Source organism: Haliotis cracherodii, unplaced genomic scaffold, assembly GCF_022045235.1.
Source record: "Haliotis cracherodii isolate W230 unplaced genomic scaffold, xgHalCrac1.p SCAF_18, whole genome shotgun sequence".
NCBI classification, from domain to species: Eukaryota; Metazoa; Mollusca; class Gastropoda; order Lepetellida; family Haliotidae; genus Haliotis; species Haliotis cracherodii.
Genome location: NW_027266273.1, coordinates 23,694,285 through 23,715,999, shown reverse-complemented (window position 1 = coordinate 23,715,999; position 21,715 = coordinate 23,694,285). Strand labels below are relative to the sequence as shown.

Sequence of the window (21,715 nt, the reverse complement as noted above, 5' to 3'; positions counted from 1 at the left end):
AAAGGCAAGGCTTTAAGCACACCAAAACAACATACATAAATGTAATGTATTACCCAAGCCAAAGAGAGAATTCAAAACGCAGAACACGACATTACGTGGCCACGTGGTGAATGGCCAAAATGGCGGGAAAGAAAACAAAATGGCGGGAACAACATTGCGCCCGTAAATTACTGTGACGTGAGCCACAGACGAGCGATAAACGTTACAATTTACGAATGGGAAGACCCTAAGGTCACGGCCCATAACAGGTAACAATGTAGCAGCATATAATGAATGTAGAAACACGCAAAATATAAAAAACAAATAATAAGCTTTAATTTCCACAAGGGATACACAGTACGTCCGTCCGTGGAGGTGACAAAGCAGTTATGAGTTTTTGTGTGACGTCATGACTTCCGGGTCACGTGCCGACTGTGAGAGGGCGCTGCCTCCTGAGCTGGTTGGGACAACTTTCTTCAGCAGCTGGATCTCACACAGTTCGTCACTCTGTCAAAGACAGCAGTAAATGCAATACGGAGTAATGCAGGATAAGTTAAAAAATTCCACATTTAGTATTTCTATGCTGAAAAATCACAACCACAGTCTAGTGGATAGAGCACCCGCTCAAAGAGTGGATGCTTGTTGGTTTGATCCCCATCCATGTCATCCCCTCCCCGTACACACACACACATACACACACACAGAGTTACTTGCACATACAGATACATACACACACCACACACACACACACGCCCACTAGTCTCACCTGTCCTTCTGTCTGGATTTTCCCCATCCATTGAACTGCCTGCTTTACTTCAAAGAAGTCGATGAAGGCAACCCCATCATGATTGCCTGACAAAAATAAAGTACAGAAAACAAAATTGTAGTTTGTCCGCGTGTGTGCTATGTATCTATGTTTGTGTGTGTGTGTGTGTTAGTGTGTGTGTGGTGTGTGTATGTATCTGTATGTGCGAGTAACTGTGTGTGTGTGTGTGTGTACGGGGAGGGGGGGTGTTGTGGTCAGTGGGGGGGTGTCTGTGTGTGTGTGTGTGCGTGCATGCGCGAGCGAGAGAGAGAGAGAGAGAGAGAGAGAGAGAGAGAGAGAGAGAGAGAGAGAGAGAGATTGTGTTTGAGCGTTAGCGTTATGCAGTTAAAAACAAGTTTATTCTTAGTCTGAAACGATTTTATTCTTAGTCTGAAATGACATATGTCCATACCATTGTTTAACGCTGTGAAACATCAGCTAGAATAACCATTATCATTTCTCAGCTCAAGCACATTTACACAGTTTACTGAGTGTTCAGAGTCATGTACCAGGCAACATTCGGAGTCAACAGAAACACTCGGGCCATCAGAATGTGGACTTTGGTGTATTTTTTTATATACTTTTAAATCAAATTGATCAGAAATATGTGACAAATTTCAGTATAGGGGAAGTTGTGACAGACGACAGACAAAAAGCCATGACTGAACATGTGTTTATGACAAGGAGAGCTCAACACGAGCGAGTCCCAGCATGCATCAGAGGTATACCTGTTTGACTTGTCTCTATCTGCAGATCCTTGATTTCATGATGGAAACCTTGGAGCACAAGGTACACCTGCAACACATCAGGACCGTTACAATGCAGCACACTTTTCTGGTAGTTTCATCATGGTAAGCATGTACAGTTTAATTATATCACTTCTGGTATGGGTTAAGGTATGATTTGTGTGTTTGTTTGTTGGTAAACGCCACACTCAGCAATATTCCAGCTTTATGACGGCGGCCTCTAAATAATCAAGTCTGGACCAGACAATCCAGTATTAATATATGATGGGATATGATGACATGCATCAACCATGTCAGCAAGCCTGACCGACCGATCCCGTTAGTCGCCTCTGACGACAAGCATGGTTGCCTTATACGACAAGCATGGGTTGCTGAAGACCTATTCTACCCCGGATCTTCATGGGAGTATGTGAGTGAGATTGGTTTAATTTTAACACCACTTTTAACAGTATTCCATCACAAACATGTCAACTAAATGTGGGAGAAATGCCCAAAGTTATGCAGGTCTCAGATGTCTACCACCATGGTGAAACCTAGAAACATAACTGGCACAAACTGGGATTCAAACCCACAGTTATAGGTTCCTGGCATGCCCAAGGGATGCAACTCCGCACAGTTAAACGTTTGGCGCATGAGACGACTGGGTTACCCATGCCCCCAAATATGGTCTGGAGCATCTTGAAAGTACACTCTAACACGTTTAATGTCCAAAGTAAGAAACTAACCCCTTGACATCCAGGTCCAGCTTGAAGACTACTAAATACAAACAGTGCTTCATCATGTTCATGCCGCCTCGGCTACATATCAGATAACAGTGAGTGTGTGAGTGAGTATGGTTTTACACAACTTTTAGTGAGTGAGTGAATATGGTTTTACACAACTTTTAGTGAGTGAGTGAATATAGTTTAAGCTGCAATAGTCCAGCCATATTTATGGCAGGTGACATTGGAAAAGGGTTTCCCACATTGTACTCATGATGGGAAACAAACCTGGGTGTTCGGCGTGACGAGCAAACACTTTAACCACTAAGCTACCCAAATGCTCCTTACCCAACTTTTAGCAACAAGCTGTTATTTCACAGCGGCCGACACCTAAAAAGGGTTCATGTCATACCCATTTTGAGGATTTGAACCAATGCATTTCTGTCATTTGTGAAAAGGGCAAGCTATTTACATCTGACTCTCTTGTTATTCTTGGGAGACCACTGAGCATGATTGTCTTGGTGGGGACATCCGACTTCAACTCGTTCCATTCCTCCATCGTACTGCCAAATGGAAGCTGAAAATATATTCTGAACAGTTTAATTGTAAATCTTAACTCGAACTTCAGCACCAAATATACTTCCTAATTACTATATCTGGGGAGACCTCAAAACTGATTACATACATATTGTGAAATATCTCTGTATCCGAGATCAGTGAATGCCTTGCACATTATTGTAGTGATCATGGTGATATCAAATGTCATTCTATACACTTAACGTATTATGAGAATCATTTTTGTTTATAATGGAAAGATAAAAAAAAATATTCCTAACAAATATTCCTGGTGCCAGTAGCATATTTCCTTTCATGATAATTATTCACACTAACGCCTTCCTTCTCAACCCTATATTGATACTAAATTCAACCAGAATCATAAAAATGTTCTTAGGCCTTAAAATAGGATTGATAATATTTCAGATTTCTGAAATTTCTGGGATCATCTATTTGACCTAAGACACTGTTGACAATGTATCACCAGGTGACAACTTTCAGGGATTCAGGTGAGCTTCTGAAGACAAAGAATGACAAGACACTCACTACAGGCTCTTCTTCAGGCACCCATGGTTGGTCCTGCTGTCCTTGATGTCTACCTGCTCGCATAGATCTGTTGGTGAAACATGAGTGAGTGAGCGGGTAAATGATGCTACCAAGCAATATTCCTGATACATCAGGTAACCTGCAAATAACCCTGAATCGCTACTTTTTTAACTGGGGACCTCCTTTATCCTTGAATCCCTTGACGGGGACAAACATGGGGTACTGGGGCCCTTCTCTACCACAGAAACCCTACTATGTGACAAACATGGGGTACTGGGGCCCTACTCTACCACAGAAACCCTACTGTGTGACAAACATGGGGTACTGGGGCCTACTCTACCACAGAAACCCTACTATGTGACAAAAATCGGGTACTGGGGCCCTACTCTACCACAGAAACCCTACTGTGTGACAAACATGGGGTACTGGGGCCTACCCTACCACAGAAACCCTACTGTGTGACAACATGGGGTACTGGGGCCTACTCTACCACAGAAACCCTACTGTGTGACAAACATGGGGTACTGGGGCCTATCCTACCACAGAAACCCTACTGTGTGACAACATGGGGTACTGGGGCCTACTCTACCACAGAAACCCTACTGTGTGACAAACATGGGGTACTGGGGCCCTAATCTACTACAGAAACCCTACCGTGTGACAAACTTGGGGTACAGGGGCCCTACATTGTCACAAACTCATTGTCTCGAAGTAAAGCTTGGGAAACAAATCACAAACCTGTCACGTCGCCCTTGTGTGTCCAGATCGTCCTCCCCAGGGATGAAAGAGTGTCCTCTTCCCTCTCTCACAGGATGAATATTCCAGTCCAAGTCATCAACGGACATCTCGTCATGGTGCATCTCACCCCAATCTCTAGGATCATCTGACATCTGATCCAGATCTATCGGGTCACCAAAACCGTCATCAAAATCTCTATCTCTCCTCCTCATGTACCCCTGATCCGGATCTCTGTCCCCAGACCTCCGATCATAATCAGGTTCTCTCCTGTCCCCTAATCCTTCATCCCAATCTCTATCGTCCCTTGACCTGGCGTCCCGTGACCTGGCGTCCCATGACCTGGCGTCCCATGACCTGGCGTCCCGTGACCTGGCGTCCCTTGACCTGGCGTCCCATGACCTGTCGCTCAGGTTCGGCGACCTGTCGTCCAAGTCATCGTCTCTCCAGTCCCTTGGCTGCCTCTCCAGACTTCTTCTGCCACCTCTCCCAGAGCCATCGTCGATCCCATAACCAGACACTCTGTCCTCGTAATCGTCCCGTCGTGCAACTCTTCCTTGCGAAAGCCTTCGGTACAGATTGTCCTCAAGGTCGTCATAGTCTGCCATAGCAGTGCCACTCCTGTTGCATTAAGAGACAGAATGAGTGTTCATGGTTCACACAAAACTTGGGCCTCTAAACATGCTATAGTTAAATCCTTTCCTTGGCAATTCAAAGGCAATTATCACACTTTACAGACAATTTTCAAGGCTGCAGAAGATTTATATGGACATTCTTTACTATAGTCTGTGGTAGTGTTTCTTACTTTATTTCCATGCTATAGAATATATGTATTATTACATCCAAATACACTATAAAAGTCCACATACCAGTGTTTAGTATTACATCCAAAAACACTAAAAAAGTCCTCATACCAGCGTTTATCATTACATCTAAATACTAGGGCTGCAACGAATACACTATGAGGCGAATACGATTCGTATCACGAATATAGGGTAAAGAATACGAATACTAATTCACGAATACAATAACAAGTCAGCAGTTGATGTAGTATTTGTTATATTCCGTGAAACAATAACAACATAAATCATTTGACATGGTTTGTTAATCATTAATATATTATACATTTATATACTGCACTTATCCAGGTACTATAGTATCTGATCAAATGCGACAATGACCTGTGACCACAATACTGTCAAATTATATATTATGAGAGTGTTGTCTTTTGAAGACATCTATGCATATAATATGATCTCATGGATATTTTTACATACAGGGTATGTAAATGCACATGATTGCATATTTTAATTCTTTCAAACTTTAGTAGTGTTATTTCCCTTAAAACACTGTTAAATCTTAAATCTCCTGAATAACTTATTACTCCCTTAACTTAAACATAGCCTCATAATGTTTATTTTCCAGTTAACCATGTTATCTTCTTAAGACTTGCCTCAACAACATTAGACATTTGGTACCTTATGTTTAAATTGTATCCCCTTCTAGGGGGCCTACCTCAGGACTTCTAGAATGGCACTGGGTGACATGTATTTTACCAACATTACCGCTGTTGAAGATAAACAATTGGCTGGTTGTAATGAAATAATCGCTTCATAGTATCATATATATGGTCACTCACTGTTTATATCGCTAGATCGTCAATACGCTGCCACTAGATCCCTTGGCCAATATACCAGAGAAAGAGAAATGTCTTTTACAATCCAAGTGCGTTCGAGCGGGGATGAAGTGTATGCTCTACAACAGCACATGCTACAAACTCCGTATCCGCGTAAGCTGGGCCCCGTCTATTCTAATTACAAGTTGACGACGCGCATAGAGAGCCGGAAACCAGCTTACGTGAGAAGTCAACGAGGATCATAGCTAAAACGGCACCATATCAAAACAGTCCAGTCTAAGCGAACACGGCACGAGATTAGCGAAAAGGGCACCTCGACCTGTTGAAAATTGCACTGTATCTTTATTCTAGGGGGCGGTCGGGTAGCACAGTGGTTAAAGCGTTTACACGTCTCGTCGAAGACCCGGGTTCGAATCCCGATATGGGTACAATGTGTGAAGTCCATTTCTGGTATCCCCCGCCGTGATATTGCAGGAATAGAATCTCTTGCAAAAGGCGGCGTAACATTTCACTCACTCACTCACCCTAGCCGCATGATGCGATAATATTAGGACCGTGGGACTTGTGGGTAATTTCTGAAGGTATTGTACGTACGCTTCGGTGACTATTGAAGTAATAGTGGATTGGGCTATCTTTCCCGAAAAGCGGTACGCAATATTTCTACAATACAACATGTCTGGTGGTATCATCATCTGTGATTTCATTTAAAGAAATGATATTCACATTTATTGCTTTAAACTGTACAGTAGCCTTGTAGGTTGGACATCAAGTTTTACAGTGTGGATATATTATGTAAATAATGTGAAGTGTGATACATGATTAGTTTCTCTCTCCATTTCTCTATCGGCGTTTTGGCGCCATGTTGATACCGATCGTAACCTTGCATTATCATGGTAACATACGGGACTCCATATCAATCCTCGAATAGGTGTGATGCTTGTGTTTATTGCGGAAGGTCATTTGTTCAAATGTGTTATGGGTTTTCGGACACTTAAGAAACATTCGTTGTTTTCTCTCTAATCACATCAACAACTGTAACACATCTCATTGACTCTTAAAAGACAACTATCTCTTAAAAACTAGCCATCATCTGAGTATTTACAATGTCTGTGAATGCTATACCCCCTGTTATAGTGCGAGTAATCGCGATAAACATGGCCGTCCGAAGACGTATTACGTTCGAAAACCTATGATCCGACGGTAAATTTGAAACTTTGTATACACATATGTCGATTGAAGTGCCAAGTTGACATCTTTTGCTGAACAGGAATTCAAACACATCATTGCATGTCGGACATATGTTCAAATGAGAGAAATGTAATTTTCCGTAGCCGTTCGATTAATTGTGAAAAAAAAACAACAAAAAAAAAACAAACTATTTAGGATATTCAAAATGTTTAGATTATTTATTTTGAAGAGTGAACAGACTTGGTTAAATTGATGCATGTCATCGTACGGATATATCCAATTATTGCTTTGATCGATGCTCATGATCTTAATCACTGGATCGTCTCGAATATTTACAGACCGTCGTAATTTAGCTGGAATATTGCTGAGTGCAGCATAAACAACCAACAAAACAAACATTTCCTTGGGACAATCAAGCGTAGGAATCTTGTCTATGTTGAATATTGCGACTAACTGATATTTTGACGTTTTCTCCAAATAATTTTGACGCAGTGCCGTTTAGCCTTATACCGTCGGCAAAACCTCTCTGCGTTGAGCTTAGTCGCTAAGAAGGTTCCCCGCTCTCTATGCGCGGCGTCACTATTTGTGATGTAAGAGACGGCGCCCAGCTTATGTTTTGGTGTTGAGTGTAAAATCAGAAATCAACAAGTTAAACGAAAATTGGTGATAATCGTAGACATAAAAATGTTCGAGGAAATTGGTCTTGTGTGAATATAAATATTGAGAAAAAACTCTTGCTGTCAAACAACAATAAATATTTACAAAAAAATATAAAAGTGACAAGTCTACTACATATCTACTTGTAATAAATATATTTATAAACAGAACAGTGTCACGTGATTTGTTCATGTGACTACACGCCATCTCAGCATCTTCCGGATCATCAACATATTCAAAGATATGTTCTGTGACACAGGTCTCGTCCAGTGATCTTATACAGTATCTCAAGGTAAATATCATCTTTTGTATAAAAGTGTGAAGGATGACCCTCAAATCCTAAAGTAGAAAGAGGCATCTGACATGTTACCACTGACAGCCGGCGTTAGCAAACGTGCTGAGAGCCTCGACACTGCCTGTGCATATTTCACATAATGATTGATTACCGCGATATGACTCAACATAGGGCAGTTTTTAATTTAAAAGTTATGTAATTCTAAAAAGTCTCCCACCAGTGGACGTTGTGTTTGTTGATATGTTTTATTTTCATGACGCTTTACGTTGATGTCATAACATACTCCGGTCACGATGCCGGCGGGTGCACGATACGCCAGGTTGATGACCAACAGATCTCTGTATCGTGGACATATATGGACCTTATCTCGTCACATCATGTTGATGAAGTATATGACATTCTGATGACAGATTGTCAAATGTCGGATGCGTGGTTTGTCAGTGGCCAAGTGATCATCCATCGATAAACTCTGTGATAATTCATTCAGTGGCCTCTGGTCTCAGTTGTCTCTATAAGGGGTGTAAGGTATTAATGAACAGGTGGCAAATAGGCTATATCTTTAAAAGGAAACAACACTCCAAGTTGAAAGTATTGAAATATGGATCAGGTTTTTGTTCGCTGATTCAATAACTGCTTATGACGGTCTATAATTTTGACTGATTTGACTTGTGTTCGGTGCTATTCTTGCTGCACTGCGCGATGCGACTCCGGTCGGAGGATTGAAGAATGATGAGCCCTATATCACGACAAAGGTATACATAAAGAGCTGCAGCCAAGCTCACATGTGTTTATGTTGTTGATTAATGCAGACGTGGCTTGAAAGGGTGAAGCTATCGGTCAAAACCACATATTATGCACAGTAAAAACCCACGTAGTATCCCTTCAGAGAATTCAGGTAAACAAACAGGTGATAACAAACTTGGTCAATAACAATATGAAATGTGAGATAAGGTATCATTGGACATGATGATTAACCAACTAAATTGTATTTTCTGTTCTGCTATAGGCATTGTTTCACATGCAGAAATAAGATTACTATGTGTATTTTCTCTTAAAGTAAGCAGGAAATAGCAATCAGCTGTGTGCACATTTCCTACCAATTTACCGATGAATTGGTTAAAAAAACCAAATGATATAATTTTAAAGAATTTTGATGCAATGATTGGATGAATTCTATTTGTACTTATTTTATCAGAAATAATATATTCCAATATTGAGTCATTTTAGTTGTAACTTTTACTACATGTATATATATTTAAAATAATAATAACCATATGCGTAGCACATCGGAACTGATTGCTATTTACGTATATTTGTTACGTTTGGAACAAGTTGATCAGTCACATTTGATGCCTCCTGCTTTCTTGCCACAGTGAATAAATGAAAACTAGATGCAGATATTCTAATGACAACCATAAAAGTTATATGTGTAATATCAGGCAGTTAACTTGTTTGAGGAATGTATTTGTCAATAATCACATAGAGGAACAATATCCCATACATTTGAAGCTGTTCAAAGAAACTGGTTCAGTGTTACGTGTCTTTGTAACAATCAACATTTTTTAAATATATATACAACTTTCTAGGATATTGTAACCTGTGTTCGTCTCTCAACTGATCGCATAAGTTTGTTTCAGATACTTCACATAGGTGTTATGTCTCATTGGTCAGCTGAGAGAGCACACGTGACAACTATGTTCATAATGTTGACGGTTCTTTAAAAAATATCCAGTGAGTTACACAACAATGACCTATCAATCAACGTATTACGGGCTATTCCTTTGAACAAAGTATATTGTTTTACATAGGCGCTCCATGACGAGATATGATCGAATTCTGTCTGCTTTAGTAAACCCACATATATAAACGCTAAATTTTGACATATCCACTGTGCAAGATAACAGTGATTAATCAATCAACATATTATTGGTTAATCCTTTAATCAATGTTTTTGGCAACTGAACTGACCATTCCTCTCTTGCTGCGCTGCCACGTGCACATTACATAACATGTAATACATTCACCACATCCGACCTGGATTTATAACCCAATCTTAGATTAATAATTACCCCAGACATGAAAAATGCCAATTGCAAACCACTGATTGCTATATATATCCTTGACACCCTCAGAGGCAGGGTTGAACATTATCGAGTTATTTTGCATAGTGTTTGTCAGGTACTCTGAGTGGTTCTACCACTAATTATACCTGTAATAAAGTCATTAACCGATCATCAAGTGAATGACAACAAATACACAGGTGTAGGGTTATACCATGAAACATGGATTACAAGAAGGGAGTAGTAATTGTTGTATTGTAAGCAATTTGCCTAGGAAATTAGGGTCGTTGCTGTTTCGAGTACCGTATTCGACGTAATAACCGCCAGGGTGCTCTCAAAATTAGAAATAGGGGACCCATCTTAGAACGTAATTTTCGTGAGAACACAACACAGCCTGAAATGATACAAAAGAAAAGTCTGTGCATATTATACACGACAGATATTTTTTCAATAATATAATTGCCCATAATTAAGGGTGCATATAACACACAAGTGCGTATTATACACGAATAAATAAGTCTTGTGAACATTGATCAATCGGAAGGGGTGCCAATTAGGATTGTTCACTAGCTATTCAATATATTAGCAAATATGGGCGCTTATTAGAACAGGGCGCTTATTACGTCGAATACGGTATATGAACTAACTTTTATTGTCCCAAACATAATAATACGTACACGTAGTTGCTGTATACTAAACTCATAATTATGCATACACATTTACAATCGCAGATGAATTTGCAAGGTGAAAGGTTATAGTGAGCATCATGCAGTCAAATGGGAACTCCCCTAAACGAGCTCCTCCAGCTGCCCTGTCACTGGTCTGAAGCCCAGTTTGTTTGGTCGCTTACGTTAATTTAAATTATTTGAATCTTGTGATTACACAGGTTAATTAAAATGGTGCCAGCTAGACGACTGTTAGAGTTGGAGTGTTGTTTCCCTTTAACAGCATTTGTCAAACTGAATTTCTTGTCCGCTTGTTTTGCTGATAACTTACATATTGGATTGAGCATGCATTGCCGAGGTTCTGCCTCTTTGCCAAACTTGTCAATGATGCCAATCTTGCAATAAAGATATGCAATGATGCATGCAGGAGTTATCAGTTTTTGTGCATGTTAGCAGTGTTTAAAATACACCCCCCCTCCCCCGACATTCTGAGATCTCCTTTTTTGCTGACGGGCGGTCAGTTTTGAAAAGTTGCATGCCCAATGGCCAGGCTGTTACTGCATTACCTAAATTACCTAAGCATTCTTGTTTTAATTCAGTCTAAGAGGTAAATTAACTGTAAACATATTACACCCAGTATTTCAAGTTTCTTGCTTCATTTTCCTTTTGCCAAATGCTTGAAATTATCCTATCAGAATGTACGTAGTTAAAGGGTCAGTACGTCGACGGTTCAGTGTGTTTTCAAATTATGCGATAAACAATTTTCCAAGTGTGATGTCACATGTCTGATTTAATTCTCAAAACCAAAACAATAGAGCTCCGCACAGTAAAGCCAAAAACACAAGCGTGGGCAGAGTAAACAGGCTTCAGTCTTGTTTTTCAATAGTGAGTGAGTATAGGTGTACGCTGCTTTTAGCAATATTCCAGCAATATCACGGCAGGGGACACCAGAAATGGGCTTCACACATTGTACCCATGTCGGGAATCAAACCCGGGTCTTCGGCGAGACGAGCAAACGCGTTAACCACTAGGCGACCCGACCACCACTGTTTTTCAATAGAGGCAAATTGAAGAGAAAGCATGTGGAAGTTGCCAGCTTGATTAGATTAGAAGCCAGTGTTTATCAAAGCTTAGTTTACAACATAAATATTTATCATCCAAAACGGGCTCCCACAGAAGCTATCGCTTGGGTGAGATCAAGCGGTATATATACTGTAGATATTGCTGCAATGAAATTGCATCACAATGCTTTGCAGACCATTGTGACGTCATTGGTTACCATGACGTCACAATCAAATGACATCACTAATGGCTCTGCTACTGAAGCTGTTAGCAGTACTTTTTACACTAAAACACTGCTTATTACTTTCTACAAACTGAAAAAGTTGAAAGAATGATGTTGGATGATAAACAAAATCTCACCCTCATGTCTTTTGATTTCAAATAAATCAACACTCATTGATAAAAGTGGAAAGAAATCCTCGGAAAGCCTCGGAGTTTTCCCACTATCATCAACTCGTGTTGATATATTTGATATCAAAAGACACTCGGGTGAGATTCTCTATGTCTCGGTCGTATGGAACCAATCACTCTCCTACCCAGAGTTCCTTGCTGCCAGTCGAGGACCCGTCACGTCGTTCTGTCTTACACACTCCTTTCACATGTTTTTCATCTGTTTCCTTTCGGCCGAGTCTACACATTTAGATAAACATCCATCATGAAATGTTTAACTATAATTGAGAAAATATCACAAAACGTGAAAAACTATTTACATAGTGCTTATTTACCCTCCACGTCCTACGTAGAGCTAGTGATATACAGTCACTGTGATGTGTAAAGCTATATTGTCATGCACCTCACTGTTGCAGTTGTAGTACTGGTAGTATATCTATGTATTTATCCCGAAAATATGTAAACCGCAATGAACAGCTTGCATTAGGTCCATCTGATCTTATTACAGAATAAGTGTGTTTGTTTACAAACAAGGGAAAAGTCCGGTCACATGATAAGCCTACACGGGCGGTGTGGTCACTGGAGCAGAAATGGAATAAGTTGAGCAGAGCAGAGCAGAGTAAGCTTGGGGGGTTATCGGCTATTTTTTACAAACAGTGCTTCAGAATGGTCGATGTCCTGCCCCTGTAATGTAAACATTGCTTGTATTATTTATAACAGTACTTGTACTAAGTACATAAATAGTTTGATAGCTATTACTTAGAAGTTTACGGATGACAAAGTAGACACAATTTATGGATAACAACTCCTTTATTTACTGTAAAACTTAAATCAGACTTGAAATTTGATGAATAAAATTTCAATGAGTTGAAGTTACTAAGTTGACAATCTCCCAGTTTATTGGTATTTTCAGACAACTATCATTAAAATGTACTGTTCTTATGTTTACTCTGTTGGTTGGTTGGTTGGTTGGTTTGTTGTTTAACGCCGCACTCAGCAATATTCCAGCTATATGACGGCAGTCTGTAAATAATCGAGTCTGGAACAGACAATCCAGTGATTGATACCATGAGCATCGATCCACGCAATTGGGATCAATGACATGCATCAACCAAGTCAGAGAGCCAGACCACCCGATCCGTTAGTCGCCTTTTACGACAAGCACAGTCACCTTTCACGGCAAGCATGGGTTGCTGAAGACCTATACTAACCCGGAATCTTCACGGCTATTTTACTCTGTTGTAACTTTTATTTGTTAGTCTAGAAAATTTCCATGTGTATGGATTAGGGTTACGCCTCTATGCATTTATAACTGATGTTACAAGACTTCTGGCAATTAATAGTTACTGGAACACTAAATAGGTTACAAAATGAAACTACAGTTATAGCTGCAAAATTTATCAGTGTCATTTCATTCTGTTATGAATCAATGAAATATTTCCTAAGAAACAACAAAATTCTTAGCAAAGTCATAAACATGTATGTTTTATGAAAATTATTGTGCATCCCTTGGACATATTTTGTGTTTTCTTTGTCCATTCTCTTCAATTGTGTATTAGATTTCTGTGTCTCGTAAAACCCGGCTAATGTTTGTGAAAGACTCAATGAACCAGTTTCCATGCTCTCTAGTGTTCCTAACCTTTGGAATATTTTTGCTCTGTTGATTTTCAGTGTTTTCAGTGTCCAAATGTGCTGCCACATATACATGTATACTTTGAATATTCTAGGAACCAGAAGAAGTTACTTTCCTATAAGTAATTGCTTCCTCATTGATGCAGATGTCAAATCAGTTGTTTTAATCTGAGGTTGTTTTTCTGATTAAAACTGGATTGACAAATGAGCAAAGCGTAATTATTAACATCATGGTAGAATAATGATAATGTCTTTGTTACTATGACAAATATGGCATGTTCTTTTAGAGTCCGGTATAAATAACTTTAGTGGTATCCTAAATTTCTCTAAACATTAGTCAACTATTGTGAAAAGAAAGATGGGAAAAAACACACCATGAATTATGTTTGGTCAAATGAACAGTTAAAGATAATCCTTAAGAAGCAACCCCTAAGTGTCTTGTTTGAAATTAGCAAAATGAGTATTTGGAATTACCCACCGAGAATGTCAAGTCAGCTAATCAAGAAAACTAACCATAAAAGATATTGATCTTGCCTTGTGCACAGGATGGTAGTAACTTGTCCTTGTAGGCTTTGTGTGCTGATCTGTTTCATGGAGAAAAACATATGTGCATTCTTATTTATACATTTACTGGGTTTCTGGCAATATTCCCGGGCATTTTATCCTCTGTCGGCATGTATAGACGTCAGAGAAATGTCACTTGCATATTCAACCTGTTAGTGTGCATAAACAATTAGTACTATCAAGATATAACTTAAAATACTTAAATAATATTTCATATGTGCAGTCAATTGCTTCAGGTGGATGAGCATTACCAAAAACCTGGTCAATAAAAATGTGAATTTTGTGATAAAACCTTTCTTGAGATGATGATTTACAATTTGATTTGTATTTCTAGTGACATTAGGCATTCCGTTATATGCAGAGATTAAGATTATTGCGTGTAATTCTCTTATTATGGTATAACATGTTTGTGTTTTACACAATGCAGGCAATCCATTATCTTGTCACAGGATCCTTTTGATTTGGAAGCCTCCAGGTACAGCTCTGCACTTTTGACCCCAACATGCTCACTGATTAATTACATAATCAATTTTTCAGCCAAATATAAAACCATGCCACACCTAAAATAAATAGATAATGTACTAGATCATTATGTTACCATGGTTACCTTCTTGTTTTGAATTTCTTTGATAAAGATGACCACATTTCATGTTGATGACAACTGGCTGAAATATTGTTATGAAAGGCATCCAAATTGAAAGTTCTTACACAATTGGAAGAAAATATTGTGAATTAAAACAAAAATCTCCTCAATCATGTCAGGATGAGGTATATCAGCATGTTAGGGAATTGAAATGATTTGTTTTGGTGAAAAAGATTTACCAGTAACTGTTTATATCAATGTATAATGTATTGGTGCCATTGCCATTGCATAACTTTCTATTTATCGTTTTTTTTTGGTGGGGGGTGGAATTTTGTTTGGGGATTTGATATATTTTAAGCTACAAAACCAGATATTTTTTATAATTAGGGCTGTGACTTCCTGTGAAGCTAAATATTTTTTTAAAAAGAACCACTTTTCAACAATCTAATTTTTGTAGCAGACAATTTAATTTTAACAGTCTTATAATTTTAATGCCCCAAGGGAACCTTGGTTAGAATTGAACTCTGTTTCTTGCGCTTCAAGGCAACTATTTGGATCCATGGTCAGGTTTGGACTGTGTGTGTGACGTCACCATGTTGGTGTGGATCATGGCTCCTGATTTCAGGTACTGGTTTGCCTGATCCTGACTCAGTTATTTACAGGCCATTGTAATATAGCTGGGATATTGCTGACTGGTGTAAAAAAGTTAAATATATAGAGTGTCCTTAGATTCAGTTTGAAATGCTATTGCACCAAACTTCAAGGACACAATGACCCCCTTAATTTAACACTAGTGTCACTCACCACTGTTGACAAGATGTAGTTGTGCACTGCCTCCAGATAGATGATACTGAGACACATCCTCTTGAGTAGCTTCAGTGTCTGGGTGAAGACTAGGGATGCTCTCAGCTTACGGTGATACATCACTGCAGGTGACAGGTCTTTTTCTGACTTAAGCCCTTTTCGACTCGCAGTTGCAGATGGCTTGCTAATCCTCACCCCTAATAATCACTTTTCTTTTCTTGGTCGTCTTTGAATTCTCAGAACGCACTTCTTGATGCCTTCTTGCAGTGTTCGGAAGGAAACAACAGAAATGGCAGTTTATAAATGTTTCATCCATTGTAGTGGTAGATGAAGTGGTATATGGGATAGGATATGGCATGGCTGAAGTACACTTTACAGAGAGGTGGGATGTACCTTATCATGTTCTAGACTTGAATACAAACAATACTTGATCTGTTTGTCAAGCTGCTGGAGACGTTGCAGACTTGATGTACTCTCTTCAGTATAATTATTTGGGGCGATAAGGTAGCCTAGTGGTTAAAGCGCTCACTTGTCACTCCGAAGACCCGGGTTCGATTCCCGGCATGGGTACAATGTGTGAAGCCCATTTCTGGTGTCTCCCGACGTGATATTGCTGGAATATTGCTAAAAGAGGCGTAAAACGATACTCACTCATGCAGTATAATTATTTGACAAAATGCACTTTGATGTTATTACATATTTTTGAAAATTGTAAGTAGATTTCATTAAGACCCTGCAGTAATATTAATTTTGTCAGCAAAACTATTGTGCACTAAATTCCACTATTTTCCCTATTGCCCTTAAGCCAGGAACTGACTAATCCCCATGTTACAACACTCCATTGTCCATGCTTAGTCTTTGTCCACAACCGTAATTAAGTGTCACAGTTGAATTGTTATTACTCACTTGTAACTAGATTCTGTGTATTAATACTTACTCTAACCAGTGACATTTGTGATCCATATTTCGTTGCCCAAAAGAACTACGTAATGGATCACCACCATCTATATATAAATTTGTTTGTTTGTAGTTTAAAGCTACACTCAGCAATATTCCAGCTACATGATGGCGATCTGTATATAATTGAATCTGGACCTGACAATCTTGTGATTGACATCATGAGCATTGATCTACACAATTGGGATACGTTGCATGCTTGAACCAAGTCAACAAGTCTGACCACCTGATCCTGTTAGCTGCCTCTTACGACAAGCATGGGTTGTTAAAGACCAATTCTAACTCGGATCTTCATGGGACTATATATAAATAGCATCTTTGTAGGGGGATAGGTAAGAAGCGATCAAGGGGAGGTGGACCTCACAGCTGTCAGGAGTGCTGGCACTTGCTCTGCTCCAGAGCAATGGTCAATTAAAAACCCATCCAAATAAGTTCACACTGAACTTTATCTATACTCTGTATACTTGTATATATAGATATATCAATCTATATCTGAACATCATCTCATCTTCTTCATCAATAATTAACATCAATTAAGTGGACCGCCTTATAACAGACATTGGCAATATAATTACGTTGGCAACCAATGTTGATGATATGCCTCAGTGTTGACAAAATAATCGACTATAATAATACATACCTTACAGCTCTTACACTGACAGATCCAGAGGGTGACCCAAGGACATGTTTCTTTGTTTCCTCTGTGATTTGAGAAGTGTCCACCCTCTTTTTATAAATCTTGGATCCACTGCTTTACTTCCAGGAATTGTTGGTGCTTAAGCACATTTTACTTGTTCTGGTGCTTCAGTTTCCAGACAGTAGGATGAATGGTATGTCCTAATAAGCAGAGTTACAGATAAGCCCCAAAATGTTCAAAACCCAATTACTGAGTACAGAAACATATGCAGTAAATGAAAAACTCAAATGTATAAAAAACATCACGTGTAAATACCCAATGAAGCTTTTTCAGCATTCGTATAATAGCAACTAATTTCCGAAACACAATTGCGACCTAATTTACTTTCCAAGTCAAGCCTATAGTAAGAACCGTTATATACATCTAAAACATTATTTATTTATTTTAAATCTCAAAATGTTTACATATTTTGGGAAAAACCAAATAGAGTGATGAATATTTGAATAAAAAAATATTGGTTACCCAATCAAATATGTCCATGATGTCATAACCGAATTAAAATAGAAACCTTTCAGTAAGAACTCAATTGTTTTTTCAGGCTTTCTTCAGGGATCAGAATGAATAATGAGGCTACTGTCTGTCTTCATACCATTTTGTCAACATTTAGTTCTCCTGCCTGAAGTTAGTAGTGGGATTCAAAGCATACATGTTCTTTGTCCCCATAGATATTTTACAGTTTGACCTGGTTGTGGCTATGCTCTTAAATTCTCTCAAAATGCATGTTATGTTATGTACGTTTTACTGACATCGATGACAAAAATTATGTCTGATGCTATTCACTATTTTGACTTGTGCCATATGTTCCTGTGTTTTTTCAGGTGAACACCTGACTTGCCTTTGCATGTGTTTTTTTATTGGTGCCACCAGTGGGGCAGGATGTGCTCACTTTTTTGCGAACACCTATTACCATCACTATTTGATTGTGATTTATTAAAGGTATGCTGATGATAATGTCAGAATCATACAATGTACTCTACTTTCAGCAGAGATTTCTTATGGTTTTGGAAAGGGTTTTGTCGCTTTGAATTTCTTCAGAAATTGCCATGCGGAGGGAGCTGACCTGTATGTTTATCCTGTAATTATGTCATGTCTTGTCCAGATCAGTATATTTTAGTGGTTATTTCAGTATTCATGATAAATTATTTGAATAATAACACAGACAAGCACCTTGTGAAGTGTCTGTCTTTGTTGACATATTAAACTGTTGACTTATGAAGGTGAGCTACAGTGACGTGGCACTTATTTTTTTCCACATGCTGAGGGGAGGAACATGATGACATGTACATTTTTGGGGGATGTGTTGCATGTTTAGCACATTTCCGAACTCGCATGTTGTAGTGTTTTCTCTAATAAAAACACACTCAGTTGTGAACAATGTTTACACATCTTCCAAAAGAAGCCACAAGGCTGTGGAACAGAAACTTTGGTATGAGGTGTAGCACTGCAATGTGATTCAATTTCCGATGTCTTAATGCTTGATGTATAGAGCAGAAATTTTATGTAGGGGTTGCTGACAAAGCTCAATTTTGTTCAAGGCATCAAAATTGATTTTATTTTTAAGATGTTTGTGAATAATCTAAGAAGCCAGCAGCAGGCCCTGTGGGCTGACACTTTGAGAGGATGTGTGGCAGGAGAACATGCACAAAGGAACTCACTTTTATCAAGGGATGACAATCTATTATTGATGATAAATTGTTTCAAATCAAAATTCAAGTCGCCTTTTGATACTGAAAGAACCAAAGAAACACTGTGAGCTTGAAAGTTTATTCATTTCAGAGTATTGATGGCCACAATCGTGATGAACATGATGGAAGTGTTGTTAACATTTACAAGCCCATTGTCGGATAGGGGACAGGCTTGACAGGGGACAGGGGACACTCAGTAGGTTGTGACAACACATGGTGTGGTCAGAGAGAGGACGGGGGACATCAGTAGGAGTGAGGACACAACACAAGTTGTGGTCAGATAGGGGACATCAGTAGGAGTGAGGACCCAGCACATGGTGTGGTCAGATAGGGGACATCAGTAAGAGTGAGGACACAACACATGGTGTGGTCAGATAGAGGACATCAGTAGGAGTGAGGACACAGCACATGGTGTGGTCAGATAGGGGACATCAGTAGGAGTGAGGACACAGCACATGGTGTGGTCAGATAGGGGACAGGGGACATCAGTAGGAGTGAGGACACAGCACATGGTGTGGTCAGATAGGGGACAGGGGACATCAGTAGGAGTGAGGACACAGCACATGGTGTGGTCAGATAGGGGACAGGGGACATCAGTAGGAGTGAGGACACAGCACATGGTGTGGTCAGATAGGGGACAGGGGACATCAGTAGGAGTAAGGACACATGGTGTGGTCAGATAGGGGACAGGGGACATCAGTAGGAGTGAGGACACAGCACATGGTGTGGTCAGATAGGGGACAGGGGACATCAGTAGGAGTGAGGACACAGCACATGGTGTGGTCAGATAGGGGACAGGGGACATCAGTAGGAGTGAGGACACATGGTGTGGTCAGATAGGGAACAGGGGACATCAGTAGGAGTGAGGACACAGCACATGGTGTGGTCAGATGGGGGACATCAGTAGGAGTGGGGACACTGCACATGGTGTGGTCAGATAGAGTACGGGGGACATCAGTAGGAGTGAGGACACAGCACATGGTGTAGTCAGATGGGGGACAGGGGACATCAGTAGGAGTGAGGACACAACACATGGTGTGGTCAGATAGAGGACAGGGGACATCAGTAGGAGTGAGGACACAGCACATGGTGTGGTCAGATAGGGGGCAGGGGACATCAGTAGGAGTGAGGACACAGCACATGGTGTGGTCAGATAGAGGACAGGGGACATCAGTAGGAGTGAGGACACAGCACATGGTGTGGTCAGATAGGGGGCAGGGGACATCAGTAGAAGTGAGGACACAGCACATGGTGTGGTCAGATAGGGGACAGGGGACATCAGTAGAAGTGAGGACACAACATATGGTGTGGTCAGATAGGGGACAGGGGACATCAGTAGGAGTGAGGACACAGCATATGGTGTGGTCAGATAGGGGACATCAGTAGAAGTGAGGACACAGCACATGGTGTGGTCAGATAGGGGGCAGGGGACATCAGTAGAAGTGAGGACACAGCACATGGTGTGGTCAGATAGGGGGCAGGGGACATCAGTAGAAGTGAGGACACAGCACATGGTGTGGTCAGATAGGGGGCAGGGGACATCAGTAGGAGTGAGGACACTGCACATGGTGTGGTCAGATAGGGGGCAGGGGACATCAGTAGAAGTGAGGACACAGCACATGGTGTGGTCAGATAGAGGACAGGGGACATCAGTAGGAGTGAGGACACAGCACATGGTGTGGTCAGATAGGGGACATCAGTAGGAGTGAGGACACAACACATGGTGTGGTCAGATGGGGGACAGGGGACATCAGTAGGAGTGAGGACACTGCACATGGTGTGGTCAGATAGGGGGCAGGGGACATCAGTAGAAGTGAGGACACAGCACATGGTGTGGTCAGATAGAGGACAGGGGACATCAGTAGGAGTGAGGACACAGCACATGGTGTGGTCAGATAGGGGACATCAGTAGGAGTGAGGACACAACATATGGTGTGGTCAGATGGGGGACACACAGTAGGAGTGAGGACACAGCACATGGTGTCCTCAGATAGGGGACAGGGGACATGGTTTCATGTCTGCAGCAAATGTCAGTAGAAATTCCCAAACTTGAATAAAACAAATCCCAATTTAGTTTGTGATGGTTTTGTAGAGGTGACATGCAGATCACTGAACACAGGACCAATAATGATGTCTAAAGATTTATTTATGTTTAGTTGTACACTGTGGTATTGAATGCACTGTTAAGATACCTCCACATTTATGAAAAAAGAACTTGAACAAGAATCCCAAATTTGAAAAAAAGAATGATTTTTCTCAGTTTGCCTGCCAAGCAGACTTAGATTGGAATCCTTGCTAACTCCAAGCATCAGATACTGGAGATCATGCTATATTATTGGTGTCATGTGATCTCAAGGGGAACAGGCTTGTTCAACTTGGCAATCCTAGATAATTTGATCCAAGTCCCTCAAACAACACACTTTACGAAGATGATGGATAAGTTCTGAGCCTCACATAGAGAGACTTGACCTGAAGACAGTAAAATTATTTAAAACGCATCTATGACGCCATTCTATTGTTTGAAAGCTAAATTATTTTTCAGGAATGGAGAGTTGTTTGTCAATGATAAAGCTCAAAATAATATGTATATATTTGGTGTTAGAGCAGTTACCTACAACAGTGTTCATATTTATAGCAATTAGATAAACCTTTCACGAGATAAAACAAATCAGGTAATATATATATCCTTGTTCGGGGCTCTATATTCCTGTCAGCATGTATTAACAATGTGCAAGCGATTAGTAAATACTAGTTTAGGACCCAACGAAATTAT

The 21,715-nt window shown here is 40.1% G+C and overlaps 2 protein-coding genes across 9 annotated transcripts in view; one reads left to right on the top strand and one right to left on the bottom strand.

The window, feature by feature from the left end:
- Nucleotides 1-5,793, bottom strand: part of LOC139465911 (uncharacterized) — a 36,499-nt gene extending 30,706 nt beyond the window's left edge. For both annotated transcript variants that reach the window (XM_071247901.1, XM_071247902.1), the window contains exons 1-6: nucleotides 5,707-5,793; nucleotides 4,071-4,688; nucleotides 3,333-3,399; nucleotides 2,704-2,808; nucleotides 1,513-1,579; nucleotides 746-831 (exon numbers count right to left, since the gene is read on the bottom strand). In XM_071247901.1, the coding sequence (XP_071104002.1) occupies nucleotides 746-831; nucleotides 1,513-1,579; nucleotides 2,704-2,808; nucleotides 3,333-3,399; nucleotides 4,071-4,675 (930 nt within the window). In that variant the 5' untranslated portion in view covers nucleotides 4,676-4,688; nucleotides 5,707-5,793. The remainder of the gene's footprint in view (nucleotides 1-745; nucleotides 832-1,512; nucleotides 1,580-2,703; nucleotides 2,809-3,332; nucleotides 3,400-4,070; nucleotides 4,689-5,706) is intronic.
- Nucleotides 5,794-7,757: 1,964 nt separating this feature from the next.
- The window catches only part of LOC139465912 (TBC1 domain family member 5-like), a 63,074-nt gene continuing 49,116 nt past the window's right edge, over nucleotides 7,758-21,715 (top strand). For all 7 annotated transcript variants that reach the window (XM_071247908.1, XM_071247905.1, XM_071247906.1 and 4 more), the window contains exon 1: nucleotides 7,758-7,840. The gene's annotated coding sequence lies outside the window, so the exon portion shown is untranslated. The remainder of the gene's footprint in view (nucleotides 7,841-21,715) is intronic.